The sequence below is a fragment of the Moschus berezovskii genome, chromosome 10, assembly GCF_049115385.1.
Source record: "Moschus berezovskii isolate FMDL1 chromosome 10, NW_MosBer_1.0, whole genome shotgun sequence".
NCBI classification, from domain to species: domain Eukaryota; kingdom Metazoa; phylum Chordata; class Mammalia; order Artiodactyla; family Moschidae; genus Moschus; species Moschus berezovskii.
In genome coordinates, this window is record NC_142469.1 from 23,740,695 (window position 1) to 23,758,973 (window position 18,279).

General features: G+C 44.2%; 2 protein-coding genes across 2 annotated transcripts in view; one reads left to right on the forward strand and one right to left on the reverse strand.

The window, feature by feature from the left end:
- The window catches only part of LOC148776290 (uncharacterized), a 54,984-nt gene extending 47,494 nt beyond the window's left edge, over positions 1–7,490 (reverse strand). Inside the window, exon 1 of the mRNA XM_088840548.1 lies at positions 6,738–7,490. Within this exon, the coding sequence (XP_088696674.1) occupies positions 6,738–7,204 (467 nt within the window). The 5' untranslated portion in view covers positions 7,205–7,490. The remainder of the gene's footprint in view (positions 1–6,737) is intronic.
- Positions 6,861–18,279, forward strand: part of SH3BGRL2 (SH3 domain binding glutamate rich protein like 2) — a 69,751-nt gene continuing 58,332 nt past the window's right edge. Inside the window, exon 1 of the mRNA XM_088840549.1 lies at positions 6,861–6,992. Within this exon, the coding sequence (XP_088696675.1) occupies positions 6,948–6,992 (45 nt within the window). The 5' untranslated portion in view covers positions 6,861–6,947. The remainder of the gene's footprint in view (positions 6,993–18,279) is intronic.

The following is an 18,279-nucleotide window of genomic DNA, read 5'->3' on the forward strand; positions in this document are numbered from 1 at the left end:
ATTTTTGTTTATTACAATATGGTATTCATTTATAAAGTAGTGAGCTAATAACCAAAGCACTAATGTATTGGGAGTTCCTCTAACAGTGTTGCCTAGAATTATTTAAGCAATATCAACTTTAACCTTTATTTTGTTATGTTGATATTGTCTCTTGATCTGGAATGTAATCTTGAGGGGTGTGGTGGGGTTGGGGTGTGTGTATATATATATATCTATATGACAGTGAAAATGTTAATCACACAGTGGTGTCCGACTCTTTGTTTCTCCACGGACTATAGCCCACCAGACTCCTCTAGCCATGGAATTCTCCAGGCAAGAATACTGGAGTGAGTAGCTATTCCTTTTTCCAGGGGATCTTCCCATCCCAGGAATCTAACCCAGGTCTCCTGCACTGCAGGCAGATTTTTTCCCATCTGAGCTACCAAGGAAGCCATATATATATACATTTATCATTTTAAAAAGTTGATTAGGAGAGTCTTATAAGATTATGAAACAAAACAACACAATAAAAAGATTCTTTTCATCAAGAACCTAGCATACTCTTGTTTACTTTTCATCTTCCTGATTAGCCATAATCTCCATGAGGGTAGGGACAGTGTTTGATCCACTGCTGAATCCTTAGCAGCTAGCATAGCATCTGACACATACTGAATGACTCCAGCTGAAAGAAACGAACTGCACGCAGGGTTTCAGTCCTTCCTGTGGTTACCAGCAGACCTAAAGCTTCCTCGGTATAGTTCCAATAGTGCTCCAAGATGGTGGCTTGTGCCAGTCACCGCTCTTCTCCTAACTTTTTTCAGATTCTAGTGGGAATAAGGTATTGGGGAAATGAAACTGTTTTCTCCTGTTAGAGAGGCTGGGGAACCCTATTGATTTGGTTGAATATTAACTGATCAAGAATAAGTCCTGGTGTGGAGGAAAAGGAACCCTCTAATACTGTTGGTGGGAAAGTGAATTGGTATAGCCACCATGAAGAACAGTATGGAGGTTCCCTAAAAAACTAAAACTAGAATTACCATATGACCTAGCATTTCTACTCCTGGGCATATACCTGGAGAAAACTATGATTAAAAAGGATGCATGCACCCTAATTTTCATAGCAGCACTATTTATAACAGCCAGGACATGGAAGCAACCTAACTGTCCATTGACAGATGAGTGGATGAAGAAGATGTGGCACACACACACACACAGGTATATATGGAATGCAGTACTGCTCAGCCATAAAAAAAAGAATGAAATAATGCCATTTGCAGCAACATGGATGGACCCAGAGATGATCATACTGAGTGAAGTAAGCCAGAAGAGAAAGACAAATACCGTATGATATCATTTATATGTGGAAATTAAAAAAACAAAACAAAACAGACGAATTTATTTACAAAACAGAAAGAGACTCATAGACATAGTAAACGAACTTATGGTTACCAAAGGGGAAAGGGGTGGGGGAGGGACAAATTAGAAGTTTGGGATTAACATATACACACTACTACATATATATAAGACAGATAAGTCTACAAGGACCTACTGTACAGCACAGGGAACTATACTCAATATTTTGTAATAGCCTATAAGGGAAGAGAATCTGACAAAGAATCCATGTGCATGTGTATAAAAGAATCCATGTGTATATGTTAAATATAAAAGTGTGACTGAATCACTGTGCTGTACGCCTGGAACTAGCACACTGTAAGTCAACTGTACTTCAATTAAAAAAAAAGAATATGTTGTAAATGTTGGTTTCAAGCCTAATTCCTTGCTTTATGATTTACCTCCAGTTCCTAAACATGAGGGCTGAAACTTCTATCCAATTCAGGGATTGCTCAGTATGACTCTGTTAATTAAGATTTTATTTTATTAAGAATAGACAGAATGGGCCTGATGAAGCCACATAAAAGCACCGGATGAATTCTCTCTTGAAATCCAAGCCGCCTGATTTGACTTTATGGCTGCTTCATTTCTCTAATATTCCTTTTATCTTAAGTATGTCCTCTAAACTTCATTAACATCAAAAAGATTTTGTCAAGCACTTTAACGGAACATGGCACTGTACAAAGAGGCTTATAAGAACCAGATTCTTGTTATTTAGCAAGTTCAAATCACAGACTGAAGACAGAAATATTTATAGGACTCACACGCTTTATGCAAATACAGGCCATTCCTTGATTTACTTTGCATGATTCATAACAGCTAATACTTCCTGAGTCCTAACTATGTCCCAGGCATTGTGTGAAAAGCACTTCCCTTCATCTTCTCCATTAAGTCCCCTAACAACAATGAGGAAGGGGAGACACTGGCAAGTTACAAAAACCTTCCTTAGTTAGTTATTAGGCACTCAGTCACGTCTGACTCTTTGCAACCCTATGGACTGTAGCCCCCAGGCTTCCCTGTCCATGGAATTCTCCAGGACAGGTCTCCTGCATCAGGAAGGTCCTTAGGAAGGTCATATAGCTGTGACACCAATTCAGGTCGGACTCAGAGGCCAGGCCGGTTCTTTAACCACTCTCATCTACTCCTGCCCTTTGGCTTATAACCTCCTCTCCCACAAATCTATCGCCTGCTAACAGCCAAATACGCTCACTCAGCTTTCACGGCAGCTGCTGCCTGCAGCGGGGCACGGATGGTGGCAGGCATGATGTGGTGACCGACCTTCCTTAAAAAGTGAAATTCTTGGGTAGCCAGATTGTTTTGGATTAAGTGCTGTTAAAAATAGGGCAATCCTCGACTTCCCTGGGATCCAATGGTTAAGACTGTGCTTCTAATGCAGAGGACGCGGATTTGATCCTTGGTCAGGGAACTAAGATCCCACACGCCTGCCACATGGTGCAGCCAAAAAAAAAAGAACAGGGCAGCCCTGACAACACAGAATTATCAATCAGATGCAATTCTACTCTAAAAATAAAATCTGGACAGTTGGGACTCCAGACTGTTTCAAAGAGCTCTTCATTTAGTCTGTAGGGAAACCTTAATGAAGAGTGTTTCTGCTCCCTGACTCCCCTGCAAGCTTCTGTCCTCACTCATCCCCTATTACTCCTCATCCTCTAATTAGAAAAGACTAGATCGCTGCCTCTGCTGCCTCATTAGCCATCAGGTCTCCGGCCTCTGCCATCTGACTTCTGCCTCTACCCTCCTGCTGGAAGTGCTCTCCCAAAGCTCAGCAATGATAACAGACCATCATTATAATAATACCCTGTGGTTCCTGTGGATTTACTGTGCTCCAAACCCCACGCTTGGAGCTTTATTTACACTGGAAAAACCAGGAGAACCTTATGGCTGTACTGGACTTGCAGATGGTTTTGCCTTGGTTGGCTCGATTTTTAAAAATCAAGTCAGTATTAAAAGATCAGAACATTTTAGACAAAAACCTGAATTTGAGCAATGCTGTCCAGTTTGCTACAGTCCTCATGGTGAATATATGTACACTTGGATCTATCCTACATCTCTCATTTATGTCACCTGCCTGACTCCCTATACGAGCAGTATTTATTTATTCTCCATGTTCTATATGGATATTCTGGTCGGGACTGTGTAGCTGCCAGGAAAAAAGATATTATACACCTTAAGTTTACAGAATGTTATATGTCAATCATATGTCAATAAAGCTAAGGAAAAAACCCACATTCGCCAGATGGTCTATCATGACTTGTAAAAACGATCAAGTCCTAGACAATGCAAGAGCACCTTCTGTGATGTCTAATGGCCTACTCCATTTTCTGAGTTGTCTTTAAGTTTCAGCCACCTGCTCTACTTGCAGACCTGCCTTGTCAGATCGGCAGTCAATCCTCTCTGTGCTGTGATACCCTGGGGCTGATCTTGGACACTTAAATTATATCCCAGATTGCTTTCTACTCTCTCTGCCATTCTCTGGGTCTCAGCTCCATCCTGGCTACTGTGGCTTGCTGGACTGCTGACACTTTGTCCTGCATACAAGTTCTGGAGACAACCTTCTTCACCGAGGGTATTTAAAAGCAGAGTGAGCTGGGACCAGAATAATCTTCTCAAAGTATAGTTCTGATCGTATCCTTTTCTTCCTCAGAATGCTTACAAATTAAGTACAAACTTCTCAGTTAAGGCAGCTAGAGTTGTATAAAAAAACAGAACCCTACTTGGGGTGACTCACATCAGATTTATGACATGGATACAGGAATATTACACAGGCCTCCAGAGCAAAGGTCAGGAACAGGCTGAACCATAAACAGAGACTGGCAAACTTTCTCTGTCAAGGACTACGGAGTAAACGTACTAGGCTTTGCAAGTTATCTGGTTTCTGGCACTCTGCCAGAGACAATAGGAACAGTAGTGTGTTCTAATAAAACTTTATTTACAAAATAGGCAACCAGCTGGATTTGACACACCGGCCAGAGTTTTAGGGTCCCTGAGCTCAAGCATTATCAGAACTCACTGAAACACCTCTGTCATCCTCCACACACCTGCTTTGTTGTTCTCTTCCTGCCGACTACCATCCTTAGCATCTCTGGTTCTCATGTTGGAAAATGGCTTCTGAAAGCACTGAGCTTCCAGGTCACAAAACACTTCCAGGTCAAGGGTTCTCACTCTCTTTCTTAGTCCTCATTCTAAATTCTTCAGGCAGAGATGTGGTCAGGCCTTTCTTGAGTCAGATACTTACCCTGAGACTAATCAGCTGTGGCCAGGAGTTTGGGTCTTCCTTTATGATCCAGGAGGGTGTTGGGAACCCCACCCCCAAAATCTCTTAGATCAAAGCAGAAGAACAGATTCCAGAAAACAGCAAGCAGTTGGGCAGACAAGTCAGTGAGAGTCCCTGTCTGAGTTCATCCAAAGCTCTATTTTCAGCATTGTCCCCTATTGGAACCCTGATGTTCCTTCTTAAAGTAAAACGAACCCCTTGCTGTTCCTATGGAACCTACATATTCCATCCTGAATGTGTGAACTCAGTCGCCTCCCACTTTTTGTGACCCCATAGAATGCAGCTGGCCAGGCTCCCCAGTCCATAGGATTTTCCAAGCAAGACTACTAGAGGGAATTGCCATTTCCTTCTCGAATATTCCGTCCTGTATCCCTTCCACCTGCTAGCAGAAATTATACTCATCTTTAAAGTCTCTTCTAGAAGGCCATCTTTGCCCTCTCTTTCCTTTTTATATCCACACAACTCTATTGGTACAATGTGTCTTGTCTCATTGCTATTTCTGTATCTGACTTTTTTGTTTTGCAGTCAATAGATGCTCTGCTGACCGAGGAAAGGACTTATTCAGCATTTCATGCACCCTGGTACCTGTCAGAGCAGAGGCTTGGGAGTTCTCATTTGTTGAGTTTAACCGTATCCTCAAAGCTGAATTCCAAATGGAAGAAATTTAGACTTTATAAAATTGCATCAATATAAGAAATATGGTATCTACCTTTAAGAAAATTATTTTTCAAGATATAAACATTAATTTCTACATTTAGGGCAGGCAAATTAAAGTAGATGTGCAGAGAAAGATTAGTTACAGCCAGCAAAATGTATATTTAAAGTTGTCTAAGAGAAGAAATAAAGTCCCATTAGGGTTGTCTCTTCTGTTACAGTAATAAATTTAAAAATGGGATACTACAGACATGACTTCTGATATATGATAATAGGGAGGGTTATACACGTGAAGTAATCAAAATCGCTCTAAAAAACAAATGCTCCAAAACCATTAGTATTTATGCAAAAATTTTACCACAGAGCCAGAGACCTCATCATCTAATCTCTTTGTTCCTAGAACTATTAATTAACATTGTTCCCAGAACTCTGCTAAAACTCCCCTGCTGAAGGGAAGAAAGTAAATACAGTACTGCAGAGAAAACTGGTTCATTCTTCAGGAACTGTGAGAGGCTTGCGCTTTTGTGAAACAGAAAACACTTGCTGAAGAACTATTCCTAAACTATTAGAAACTACCTAAAAGCTTTTTTATTTTAACAGCATCCTCCTGGGAGACCGCGCTGGAATGTGCAGTAGGTCTGAAAACGGCACAGATTGGGCTCGAATCTGTAAATATAAGGTGCACAGACCCGAAGCCATTGTGTAGGGAAGCGGGGTGGCCCGGGCGGGGTCCTGGTTCTCGACGTTGATTAGTAGGATTCTAATTTCGCTTGGGATTTATTATTGTTTTTCCTACAACAATTATTACAGCTTCGTTAGAAAAATAAAATATAAAAATTTTATTTAAAATATTTTATAAAAATAAAATATCGGTTGTGCTCTCACCTGGGTTTCTAATTTTCAGTGTCTACAGAAAAAGAAAACCTCCCCAAGAATCACCCTTCTGCAATCTGCTGAGCCGCTGGGAAAACAGGAGCGCACAGTCCCACCGCGCCCCCCGACCCCGTCCCGTCCGCGGCCACCTCCCAGCCGCCCAGCCCACCCCACGCGCGACCCGGAGACGATGGGTCTCCGAGGCATCACTGTTGCCTGTGGACATTTCTGGGTTTGGAGAATCTCCAAACCAGTAAACCACGACACACAGAACCCCAGCTCGGACACCGAACCAAGCTCTCCTCGCCTAGCTTTTTTTCCTCCCCGGCCTCGTCTCGCCAGCCCTGGCACAGCGTCTCCCCGCGGCCTCGGGTGGCCCTCCCGGCACCTGCGCGCGCGCGGGACGCAGGCTCAGGGACCAGGCGGCGGGAAGGAGCGCGGCGGCAAGGAGCGCGGCGGCGGCCACTCCCGGGAGCGGCCCGGACTACAACTCCCATCACGCCCCGCAGCCGGCTCCCTCCCCGGCCCGGCCCCGCCTCCCTACCTCGGCCGGCGGTCGGGCAGCGCCGAGCTTTTATCTGCAGACCGGGCGGCCGGGCGGGCTCCGGGTCCCTGCCGACTCCCCAGACGCGGGCGCTGTGCCGGGCAGCAGCAGCAGCGGCGGCGGCGGCTCCCAGCCGAGTTCTGCCTCCGCGTCCCCGCCAGCGCGGAGCCCGCGCGGGGCGCAGAAGGTCCGTCCCGACCCGGCGAGAGGATGGTCATCCGCGTGTTCCTCGCCTCCTCCTCGGGCTTCGTGGCGGTGAGCACGTAGGGCACCGGCCGCGGGCCGGGGTCGGTCCCGCGGGGACAGGGTCGCGGGTCCCGCGGGCGGCGGGCGGCGCTCGCCCCTGTGCGTCTCGGCGCGGCGGGCGGCAGCGCGCGCCCGGCAGGTGATCCCCCCCGCTCGGACGACGGTGAACGGGGCGGCGAGCCAGGGTGGGTGTGTGTGGGGACCCCGGGCTCACCCCACATGCCCACCCTGCACGGTCCGAGAGGGAGACCGGGAAATGGATTCGGCGGGAAGCCCCCAGCTCCAGTTGCGAGGCTCGGGGATTTGGAGAGGGGTGGTCTGAGAGCTTCGGGCGGGGGCCCCACTTTCCGTGATGAGCTTGACCGATTTGGGACATTCAGCCTGGTTCCGTTTGGTACGCGAGCTTGTTAAGCTGCTTGGTTTGCTCACCTAGCTCCTGAATGGAACAAGTTTAAGTGGAACTTGCTCTCCACCCTCTGTGCCCCGCCGCCAAGCACGTTACTTCAGTTTTATACCTGCGCAGAGAGAATGGTAAACCAGGTTTGTCCTGTTGTGCCAGGGTTTTTTGTTTTTTTTTTCTCTTTTTTGCCTAAGGTGCTATAAATATGTTTACATATATATGTAAATATGGTGTGTTTGGTTCATTTTCTCCTATAATACTGTGCTCAATTTCATCTTGGGGGTATATAAAGTGTGGTCTCTAATTATTTTAAGCTATTTTGTTTGGTCCGATGTTCTCGAATTTTCTTTTTTTAGGGAGAAGTTACATAGCTCGGTGTCAGACTTTAAGAGAAAATTCAATAATAGCTCACTGAGTAAGACATGTAGCAGTATGTTTTACATGATTATTAAGATTTGGTTACCTTCATTTGAGTTAAACTGTAGATTTCAGGGGCTCTCTAGTGAGATATAGAGTTAAATACATCAAAAAGTGCGGTATTGATTGTTTCAAATTTAGTCTGGCCAGTTGGTTGCCTGCCCGGAGACTCAACTAGGTTTTCCCCAAATTTGTTTCAGAAGGCAGGTTCGATGGAGCATCGAAGAAAACGTCGTTTGCAACATAACACTGAAGTTTTTTTATTTTAAAAAGAATTAACTTGTGGTAGAAAAAAGGACCCCTTTTGTATTAGTAGCAGGAGATGGGAAACTCCAGCTTATCTGTATATGCAGGGATGTTCTGGTCCCCAGACTCCTGGTAATTTTGGTGTTGCTTGCTCTCCGGGGCTGCTTAGTCATACCTGCCTTTTATAGATCCCTCCACCGCTCCACCGAAGCTACACTTTATGTGTTTGGGAACCCATAGAGTTTCGTGGATAGATTTTTTTCATAGTCACGCCTTCATAAGAGTACTACAAAGCTTTTGGTTTCAGCATCAACTTGCATGCTTCCATAATTATTGCAATCGTATTTCATTGATTGGGAAGGGATGCTTTATAGTATTAAGAAGCCTATGTTATCTATGTTGGACAAGTCAGAGTAAAAATTCTGAGGGCATTACTTGGCTTATCCTTCAGTAGGTAGTATATCAAGAGAGTTCTGGAACCCTGCGTCTCTGTTTGCTTATTTCCATTAACAGATATTTATTGACTGGCTGCTGTGTTGCCTTTTTAATTTTTAAATTTAATGATGGGTGTTTGGCACATGAAGCTAGACCTGAGAGAACCCTGGCAGGCTCTGATGAACGGTGAGCTTGGTGGAAGTACCTCATCTCTGCCTGAGTTTCTCATCGATATAATGAAGAGTTGTGATGAAAAACTCAGCATTCCACTCTAGCTTTAAAGTGCTTTGGCTTAATTAGTTGGATAAATGCGGATAAATCCTCATAACAGCTTCTTTCACATTGACAATATACGTGCTTGTATCAAAGTGAATTTCTTTTTCGCTTTGGTGTTTTACTGGGATCCCCTCACTGCCCCACCCAGTTTGTGTTCTAACAAGATAAGGTTTGAGCTGGAAGAGGTACTCTGTTATCACATACCATATGTACAGCCCATAAACACTAATTATCTATTTTAATGTACCTGATCTTTTTGGGTCTCAGACAATCCTCAGTCACTGAATCTCTCCACTTCTAATATTATCTCCTATATCCCTGCACAGTTTTTCTGTAATTAATATACCATCGATACTTTTGGTAATGATAAGCTTCTACTTATATGCAAGAATAGTGATTTCTAAGAGATAATGAAGTTGTTTAGGTCAGCTACTGAGCAGTGGACACTCCCTGGGGCTTATGGCATTATGCTGTATTGAACTGTGAGGGCATAGCAGGGTTTTCCCTCCAGCAGTGTTGTACTGACCATTGGCTCTGTTTTATCCAGTGGCCAGCCATGACCAGCAAGTACATGGGAAAAGAATATTTTGATTCCTAAGTCAGTTTGGTTTTAGCTGAAGTTGATTAAACCACATGGAAGTAATGTGACTGGAAGTAGACTTGGCTAAGTAAGCCCCAGGAATTTCAAAAAAGATGCTGTGCCCCAATCCACAATAGATTTAAATAAACTGTTTAGGGAAAAACCTCATATCTTGTTCTGATTTCCCTGAACTCTTCAGCTTCAACACCTAACAGTGGTAATTGTAATAATTTAACACCAAAAGGTGATTGCCCTTTCCTCTTCCTCAGCTCAATGTAAAATCTGCTTTTATAGGAAATAAAAGCAATGCCACATTATTATGCTGTGACTACCTGAAAAATCAGATTTCTTATCCAGCTTTCATTCATATCATAGTGAAGGGCATTTTATTTCAGTCCTAAGAAAATACTGTAGTCACAGAAGTGCTGTTTTAAGACGTCTTGATTTATTTTGGTTGTATACCCAGCAGGGGTGATCTTGGTAACTTTATCCAGGAAATGTATTATTAATATGACTTTTTAAAAAACTTTATTTTGTATTGGAGTATAGACAATTAACAGTGCTGTGATAGTTTCAAGTGGACGGCAAAGGGACTCAGTCATACATATATATGTATCTTTCATTGAAAAACATTGAACTCAGCCAGTTATTTCATATTCATTATTTTATTCATTCAGCAAGCATTTTCTAAGTGTCTGCTGCTTGCCCAGCTCTGTAAGGACAAGAATTGCCTGGGCAAGGCAATTCTTGTGGGAATTGGAGGAGAGCTGAGGGTGTGGTTTCTGTGTCCTCAAAGAATTCAGGTGGGGATCACGCTGGGAGATAAGATAGGAAAGGTGAAACCACCAGTAATAAAGTACAACCCAAGGACACATGCCTCTTTCGGGAACATTCTTAACAGAGATAGAAATAATGTAGGCTGCAGAGGGATGCAGGATGTTGCAGGATGTCAGATAAGGAGGAGGTGTGCCAGAAGTCATAAAATATGCATGTGGGAGCCTCAGGCAGATGGCGGAGACAGGGACTGACTTGGATTTGGAATTGAGGGGAGAGTGCCCAAGCCCACCTTGTTCAGACTGGAAAGGGGCAGCCTTAGATGGGAGGCGGCAGGCTGCAGGGTTCCCTCTGGACCTCTCTTGAGGACAGGGCAGACTCTTGAGTCCATGAAGTGTTAGCTGCTCAGTCGTGTCTGACTCTGTGACCCCAAGGACTGTGGCCCACCAGCCTCCTCTGTCCATGGGGTTCTCCAGGCAGGAATACTGGAGTGGGCAGCCATTCCTTTCTCCAGGGGATCTTCCTACTCCGGGATCAAACCTGGGTCTCGGGCATTGCAGGCAGATTCTTTATGCATAAGCCACCAGGGAAGCCCATGATAACAACCTCCAGAGTGCTTAGCGTCTCAGAGATGTTTTCAAAATCTGCAGCTGATGGGCTGTCTGGACCCTTTGTCCACAGGGAGAAAGGTGTGGTCTGATGGGGAGGGACCCCTGGGATGTGATTTCAGAAGATTCTTTACCTTCCTGCCTGTCTTGAAATTTCTCCAAAAGGAAGGAAAGCTTTTCACTCTTTGTTAAAGTCCTCAGACTCCGGTGTTGGGGCTGGCAGAATACCGAGAGAGATTTTCTCATGAAGTCCAACTGCGTCATGTCACAGAGAAGGAATATGGGCTGACAGAATAAGTGATCTGTTCTGAGGTCATTTATGTCAGTCAGTGCCAAGCTGAGGGTTAAATGCCGTCCCAGTCACCTGACTCCTGAGTGTGTTCATTCGGCCCACGTGTATTCGTGCCTTGATCGACTCATTCATATATTAATCACTGAAAACCAACTGAGTACCAGGCTCTGTCTGACAGAGGTCTGTATAGTTCTTCCAGTAGTCATGTATGGATGTGAGAGTTGGACCGTAAAGAAGGCTGAGCACTAAAGAATTGATGCTTTCCAACTGTGGTATTGGAGAAGACTCTTGAGAGTCCCTTGGACTGCAAGGATATCAAATCAGTCAATTTTAAAGGAAGTCAACCCTGAATATTCATTGGAAGGACTGATGCTGAAGCTCCAATACTTTGGCCACCTGATGCAAAGGGAAAAGACCCTGATGCTGGGAAAGATTGAAGGTAGGAAGAGAAGGGGGCGACAGAGGATGAGATGGTTGGACGGCATCACCAACTTGATGGACATGAGTCTGAGCAAGCTCTGGGGGATGGTGAAGGATAGGAAAGCCTGGTGTGCTGCAATCCATGGGCTTGCACAGTCGGATACCACTGAGCGACTGAACAACAGCCAGGCTCTGTGAGGTGCTGTTATGTGCTAGGGATGTACCATGGTCAGGAGAACAGACGCAGACTGCCTTCACAGCATAAATCAGTGCTGACGCCCCACAGCTCGGACGCTTGGCCTGTAAACTGTTTCTCCAAGGAGAATACAGAGCTGATGCTGGCCTGCAGGATGTGTCCATGGGACAAGGTGAAGTGAGCCCAACAGCAGTATACATCAGTGGATGTGGGAGGGGACAGTCACTGGGAGGAAAAGATACAGAGAAATGGGAAGCAGAGTTGGAAGACGTGGACCTTTGCCCACAGCCGCAGTGCTGTTTTCAAGTGAGGGTGGGAATGGAGGGGAAATGTGGAACTGTGTTCAGGGTTGTCTTGCTCTTTTGAGCTTAGGAAGGCATTTTGTTTGGCCCGAGTTATAGCTATTTGAAACATGCAGTGATCTGTTCCATCTCCACAGGATGTATCGTGAAGCTTTGTTTGTGTAAGGGAACCTCCGAAAGGAGTTCCAGTGAAAATCAGGATGTGACCATGTAAAACAGACTGAGAAGTAATTCCTAAGTGACTCTAATCCCAGGAAGAGCTAGCGAGGGTAAGCCTGGGCTTGCTAGGATCTTTATTTCAATCCTGAGCCACATGGCAGGGTTGATTCCCATCTTACAGGTGGAGAGGCTGAAGGTAACTGACCCGATTGAGATCATTTGCAGTTGTTGGTGGGATCTTGAGTCAGTCCAGCAGGCAGGTGGCTGTAAAGCTTCTGGAGCCGAGTTTCTGCACTGTGGGCACTGTCGTGTCCTTGATGGAATGGAAGCGCCAGGGGTGCTCGACATCCTGCAGTGTCCTGGCCAGTCGCCCGAAAAAGCTGCCCCATGCAAAATGCCAGTGATACCGAACAAGAAATACTGCTGAAGGGCTTTGGTGGTGGGAGATGTGCAATAACTTCAGGGAATTGGTGGGAGCATATAAGAATATTAGAAAAAGGAATAAGGTTTCCCTCGTAGTTCAGATGGTAAAGAATCTGCCTGCAGTGCAGGAGACCCGGGTTTGATCCCTGGGTTGGGAAGATCCCCTGGAGAAGGAAATGGTAACCCTCTCCAGTATCCTTGCCTGGAAAATCCCATGGACAGAGGAGCCTGGTGGGCTGCAAAGAGTCGGGTGTGACTGAGCGACTAACACACTAACACAGGGACAAAGCTGAAAGAGAATGTCAGGCTGGGAAGACTTGTGTGTTGGTTTTTCTGTGATTGCCATTACCAAAGTACCAAGAACTGTGGGGCTTAGGCAACAGACATTTTTCTCAAAGTGCTGGAAGCTGAAAGTCACGATCAGGGTGTTGGTCTGGTTGCTTCCCTCCAGGGGCTGTGAAGGAGACTGCTCCATGCTTCTTGCCTACCTTCTGATGCTTTGCTGGAAGTCTTTGGTGTTCCTTGGCGTGTAGATTATCCTTTATATCTGTCTTCATGTCCACATGGCATTCCCCTTGTGTGCATGTCTTTGTCTACATGTCCCCTTTTTATATTGAACTTCAGCCTACCCTTTTGACCTAATTTTGACTTGATCATTTGCAGAGGTCCTCTTTCCAAATAAGGTCACATTCACAGGTACTATGGGCTAGGACTTCAGCATCTTTTGGGGGGGACACAATCCAGTTCCCATAACAGCATGCAAGTTGAGGGTTGAACTAGAAGTACTAATTGATGGCACTTCCCGCCTTTAATTGGAAAGATTACGGGTGAATTTCCTGAATCCTAAAGTCAGCAGCAGGGTATGAAATTTTAGTCATTGTATACACTAAGGTCCATTACTAGCGAGGGAGATTTTTCATCATCCCAAGTGAAGACCTGACCTCAGTTTTTCTAGTTCATTCTAATATTTCCCAAATTTGACATCTTTTTTTCCGTTCTGTGATATTTTAAATTTGTAAATATAATTAAGGGCATGGACTCCTTTACGAAATTAGGGACTTTTAAAAATCTGTTTGCATTAGGACACTTTAAATAAATATTCCATTCTATTTGAGGAAACTAAATTTTGACAGCTGTTTATAAAAGTATGAGGTGGTTTCCACGTCTCAGGAATGTAAGTCTAGTTGTCTTGCTTTTTTCTGTGTTTTTCAATTTTTTAATCAAAACCAGAGAATAACGGAGAAGGCAATGGCAACCCACTCCAGTACTCTTCCCTGGAAGATTACATGGACGGAGGAGCCTGGTGGACTGCAGACCATGGGGTCATGAAGAGTCAGACATGACTGAGTGACTTCACTTTCACTTTTCACTTTCATGCATTGGAGAAGGAAATGGCAACCCACTCCAGTGTTCTTGCCTGGAGAATCCCAGGGACGGGGGAGCCTTGTGGGCTGCCGTCTACGGGGTCGCACAGAGTCGGACATGACTGAAGTGACTTAGGAGCAGCAGCAGCAGCAGAGAATAACTATTGTGAAACACACCCCAACAGTTCTGCAGGAAGCAGTGAGATACTACCACTAAAGAACATTTCTTCCTCAGATTTTTTTTCATGTTTAAAAAGTTCTGAAATGAATTGCATGCTTTTTTTGGTCAGCAAAGTTAGAAATGGGTAACAGAGTAGAAAAAATCTAGATTAGCTGTGACAAACCTAGACAGCATATTAAAAAGCAGAGATGTCACTTTGCCAACCTTTGCCAAAGGTCCGTATAGTTGAAGCTATGGTTTTTCCAGCAGTCATATACAGATGTGAGTTGGACCATAAAGAAGGCTGAGTACTGAAGAATTAATGCATTTGAACTGTGGTGCTGGATAAGGGTCTTGAGAGTCCTTTGAACAGCAAGGAGCTGAAACTACTCAATTCTAAAGGAAATCAACCCTGAATGTGTTCATTGGAAGGAGTGATGCTGAAGTAGAAGTTCCAGTATTTTGGCCACTTGATGCAAAAAGCCGACTCATTGGAAAAGACCGTGATGCTGGGAAAGACTGAGGGCAGAAAGAGAAGGGTTTGACAGAGGATGAGATGGTTGGATGGCATCATCAAGTCAATGGACATGAGTTTGAGCAAGCTCTGGGAAGTAGTGAAGGACAGGGAAGCCTGCATGCTGCAATCCATGGGGTCACAAAGAGCCAGACATAACTTAGTGACTGAACAACAAGATTCTTAGTGAATGTGTCATTTTAAGAAAAAAATTATTATTTGCTGTACTGGGTCTTTGTTGCTTTTGCACAGCTATCTTTAGTTGCAGTAAGCGGGAGCTACTCTTCATTGAAGGGTGTGGGCTTCTAATTCCTATCCACTGTGCCACTTTTAACATAAAAATTTATTATGATTTAATGATTATATGTGAAAGTTTGAAACAGTTTTTTGAAATGTGGATTTGGAAAAAAATAGGATCAAGAAATGATTAGTTTAGCTGCCAAATGTTAATTTTTTAAAAATTTGTCCCCCAAACTCTAAACTTAGAAGGAGACACTTTTAGGTTTCATCTGTTTTTCAGTACAGACTGCTTTAATAGGTGTTAGTTTAGCTTCAGGATTAGTTAGAAACTTATCATTTAAATCACATTCCTGTATTCATTATTTTTCTGTGGTCAACTTTGTATTATTTTGTTTATCCATTTTGCAGGGAAGGAGCTTAGCTTTCCAAATTAGAAATTTATTGAAAATTTATTCTTTCTGTAAAATGGTGAATGCTTGTTAACCTGTGAGGGAAATCCTCTGCTTCTGATGATGTACAATTGTCTTTTGGGGTCCTCTTGTAACAAGTCATTTAACTCTTCTGTTTGGTGTTTTTAAACCAATAGGGATCAGTACTTACCATTACCAAGTTTCTGATTGGTGGTTGGGATGGCTGGGGCTGGGGCAAGTTTGGGGGGAGTCGGAGATTGGAAATTGACACCCGCTGCAGCTAAGCTTCTGGTTTAAAGCAGTGGTTTCCCTTCTGTCCTCTTCAGAGGCTTATCTGGGTTTTTCTGCCAGTACAGGCTAGTCCCTCAGGACCCGGACTGTGGCAAATATTTTCTTTTTTTTGGCCATGCAGCATGTGGGATATTAGTTTCCCAACCTGGGGGTCAAACCCACTCTCCCTACAGTGGAAACACGAAGTCTTAACCACTGGACCCTCAGAGAAGTCCCAAGACTATAGCAATTTAAAGTTAGTGCTGTTATTTCTTTTACGTTTGATTGTTGTTGTTTTTTCCGCAAATGCTAAAAGAGAAATCAACCTAGGAACAGTACTTCATTGAATGTTTTCCTTCCAGACTCGTGACAGCTTTGCTGTAAACTGACAGCTGAACTAGATGCTGGCAGAGGGGTCCCCCCCACCTGTAGCCCCAGGGCCGTTTAGGCTGGCGTAGTCCCTGGGAGGCGCTGGAGCAGTTTGATTAGTCTCCTACATCTGATCCCTTGGGTTAGCTTTGACAGCTTATTTATTCCCGAGAGGACCTGACTCTTTTGTAACTGCCAAAACCCCAAAGGGAGTTTCCTGGAACTGACCTCTGACAGTGGAAGGATAGGAGTGGTGTGCGTTGGGGTGTGTCTGCCTTGTTGTGGGACCTTTGTGGGCTCCATGCCAACATTACAGCCTGGCTCTTGAACCCGGAAATGGAACTTGGCTCTGACTAAGGGCAGAAAGTTCTACTATTTCAGGATACATTTTCCACTTCCTACTGGTGATAAGTAGCCCATATCTGGAAATGGCTTGTTGTCACCTTGGCTCTAGTGCTTTTGGGAGTGGAAGGCTAAGAGTAAGAGGTGACTCGCCTGACAGGTCAGTTCAGTGGTGTTTAGTAAATGCAAATACATGGAATTGAAGTCAGTAGCTATTGCTACATACCAATCTAGTATTGAAAACAAAGCAGCCAACAAGGTTGCTTGTATAGCACCCTGTATAGCTTGTGTAGTTCCCTATATAGCACAGGGAACTGTATCGGTGTCTTGTGATAACCTATAAGGGAAAAGAATCTGAAAAAGAATAGAGATGTATGTATATATGTGTAACTGAATCACTTTGCTTTACATCTGAAACTGACACAGCACTGTAAATCAACTATACTTCAATTAAAAGAGCAAAAAGTAAATTAAAAAAATACACCACCTGTTGTTCACGTTAAGTTGGGAAACAATTTGTGACTATATCTGATTTAAATCGGTTTATGAAAATTCTGAAAGAGATAGGAATACCAGACCACCTGAGCTGCCTCTTGAGAAACCTGTATGCAGGTCAAGAAGCAACAGTCAGAACTGGACATGGAACAACAGACTGGTTCCAAATAGGAAAAGGAGTACGTCAAGGCTGTATATTGTCACCCTGCTTATTTAACTTATATGCAGAGTACATCATGAGGAACGCTGGGCTGGAAGAAGCACAAGCTGGAATCAAGATTGCTGGGAGAAATATCAATAACCTCAGATATGCAGATGACACCACCCATATGGCAGAAAGTGAAGAGGAAGTAAGCTTCTTGATGAAAGTGAAAGAGGAGAGTGAAAAGGTTGGCTTGAAGCTCAACATTCAGAAAACAAAGATCAAGGCATCTGGTCCTATCACTTCATGGGAAATAGATGGAAAAACAGTGGAAACAGTGTCAGACTTTATTTTTGGGGGCTCCAAAATCACTGCGGATGCTGATTGCAGCCATGAAATTAAAAGACGCTTACTCCTTGGAAGGAAAGTTATGACCAACCTAGATAGCATATTAAAAATCAGAGACATTACTTTGCCAACCAAGGTCCGTCTAGTCAAGGCTATGGTTTTTCCCGTGGTCATGTATGGATGTGAGAGTTGGACTGTGAAGAAAGTTGATTGCCGAAGAATTGATGCTTTTGAACTGTGATGCTGGAGAAGACTCTTGAAAGTCCCTTGAAGGAGATCCAATCAGTCCATTCTAAAGGAGATCAATCCTGGGTGTTCATTGGAGGGACTGATGCAAAAGCTGAAACTGCAATACTTTGGCCACCTCATGCGACGAGTTGACTCACTGGAAAAGACTCTGATGCTGGGAAGGGTTGGGGGCGGGAGGAGAAGGGGACGACGGAGAATGAGATGGCTGGATGGCATCACCGACTCTGTGGATATGAGTTTGAGTGAACTCCGGGAGTTGGTGATGGACAGGGAGGCCTGGCGTGCTGTGATTCATGGGGTCGCGGAGAGTCGGACACGACTGAGCGACTGAACTGAACTGATGAATACCATCTGATTTCAAATAGAACACGTTCAAATAAAAAACAAGACAACAAAGCAAAACAAAAACCCTCAAAGCAACACAGCCAACATCACTTTTGAGTCAGTTTGTTTTCCTTCTGTGGGTTGCACAAGGAGTGGGAGTATGCCTCCATTCATGACATTCCCACGTAGATTGACGCTTCCAGCTTCTCTGCTTTAGTAATCATGTTCCTTAGGACAGATCCTTTGCCTAAAAATTGGCCATTTCCATAAGCCTGGATTCACCCCTTGCCAGGAGGTTTGGGTTGCACTATCCCTTTATAAATATCCCAACATATTTGCCAAAGTAGATCTTTGCATTGAATATCTGCTGATTTATTTAATTCTGGAGTCAGTTTACATTCAGCTCAAGTGCCTACTTCTGCCTAGTCTTTGGATTATCTACTGATAGATATCACCAGTGCAAACACATTGGCTACATTGGTGTAGTCTCATGATTAAGGCGGGGCTTGGTCCAAATCCTAGTTTGCCATTGGTGAGGGAT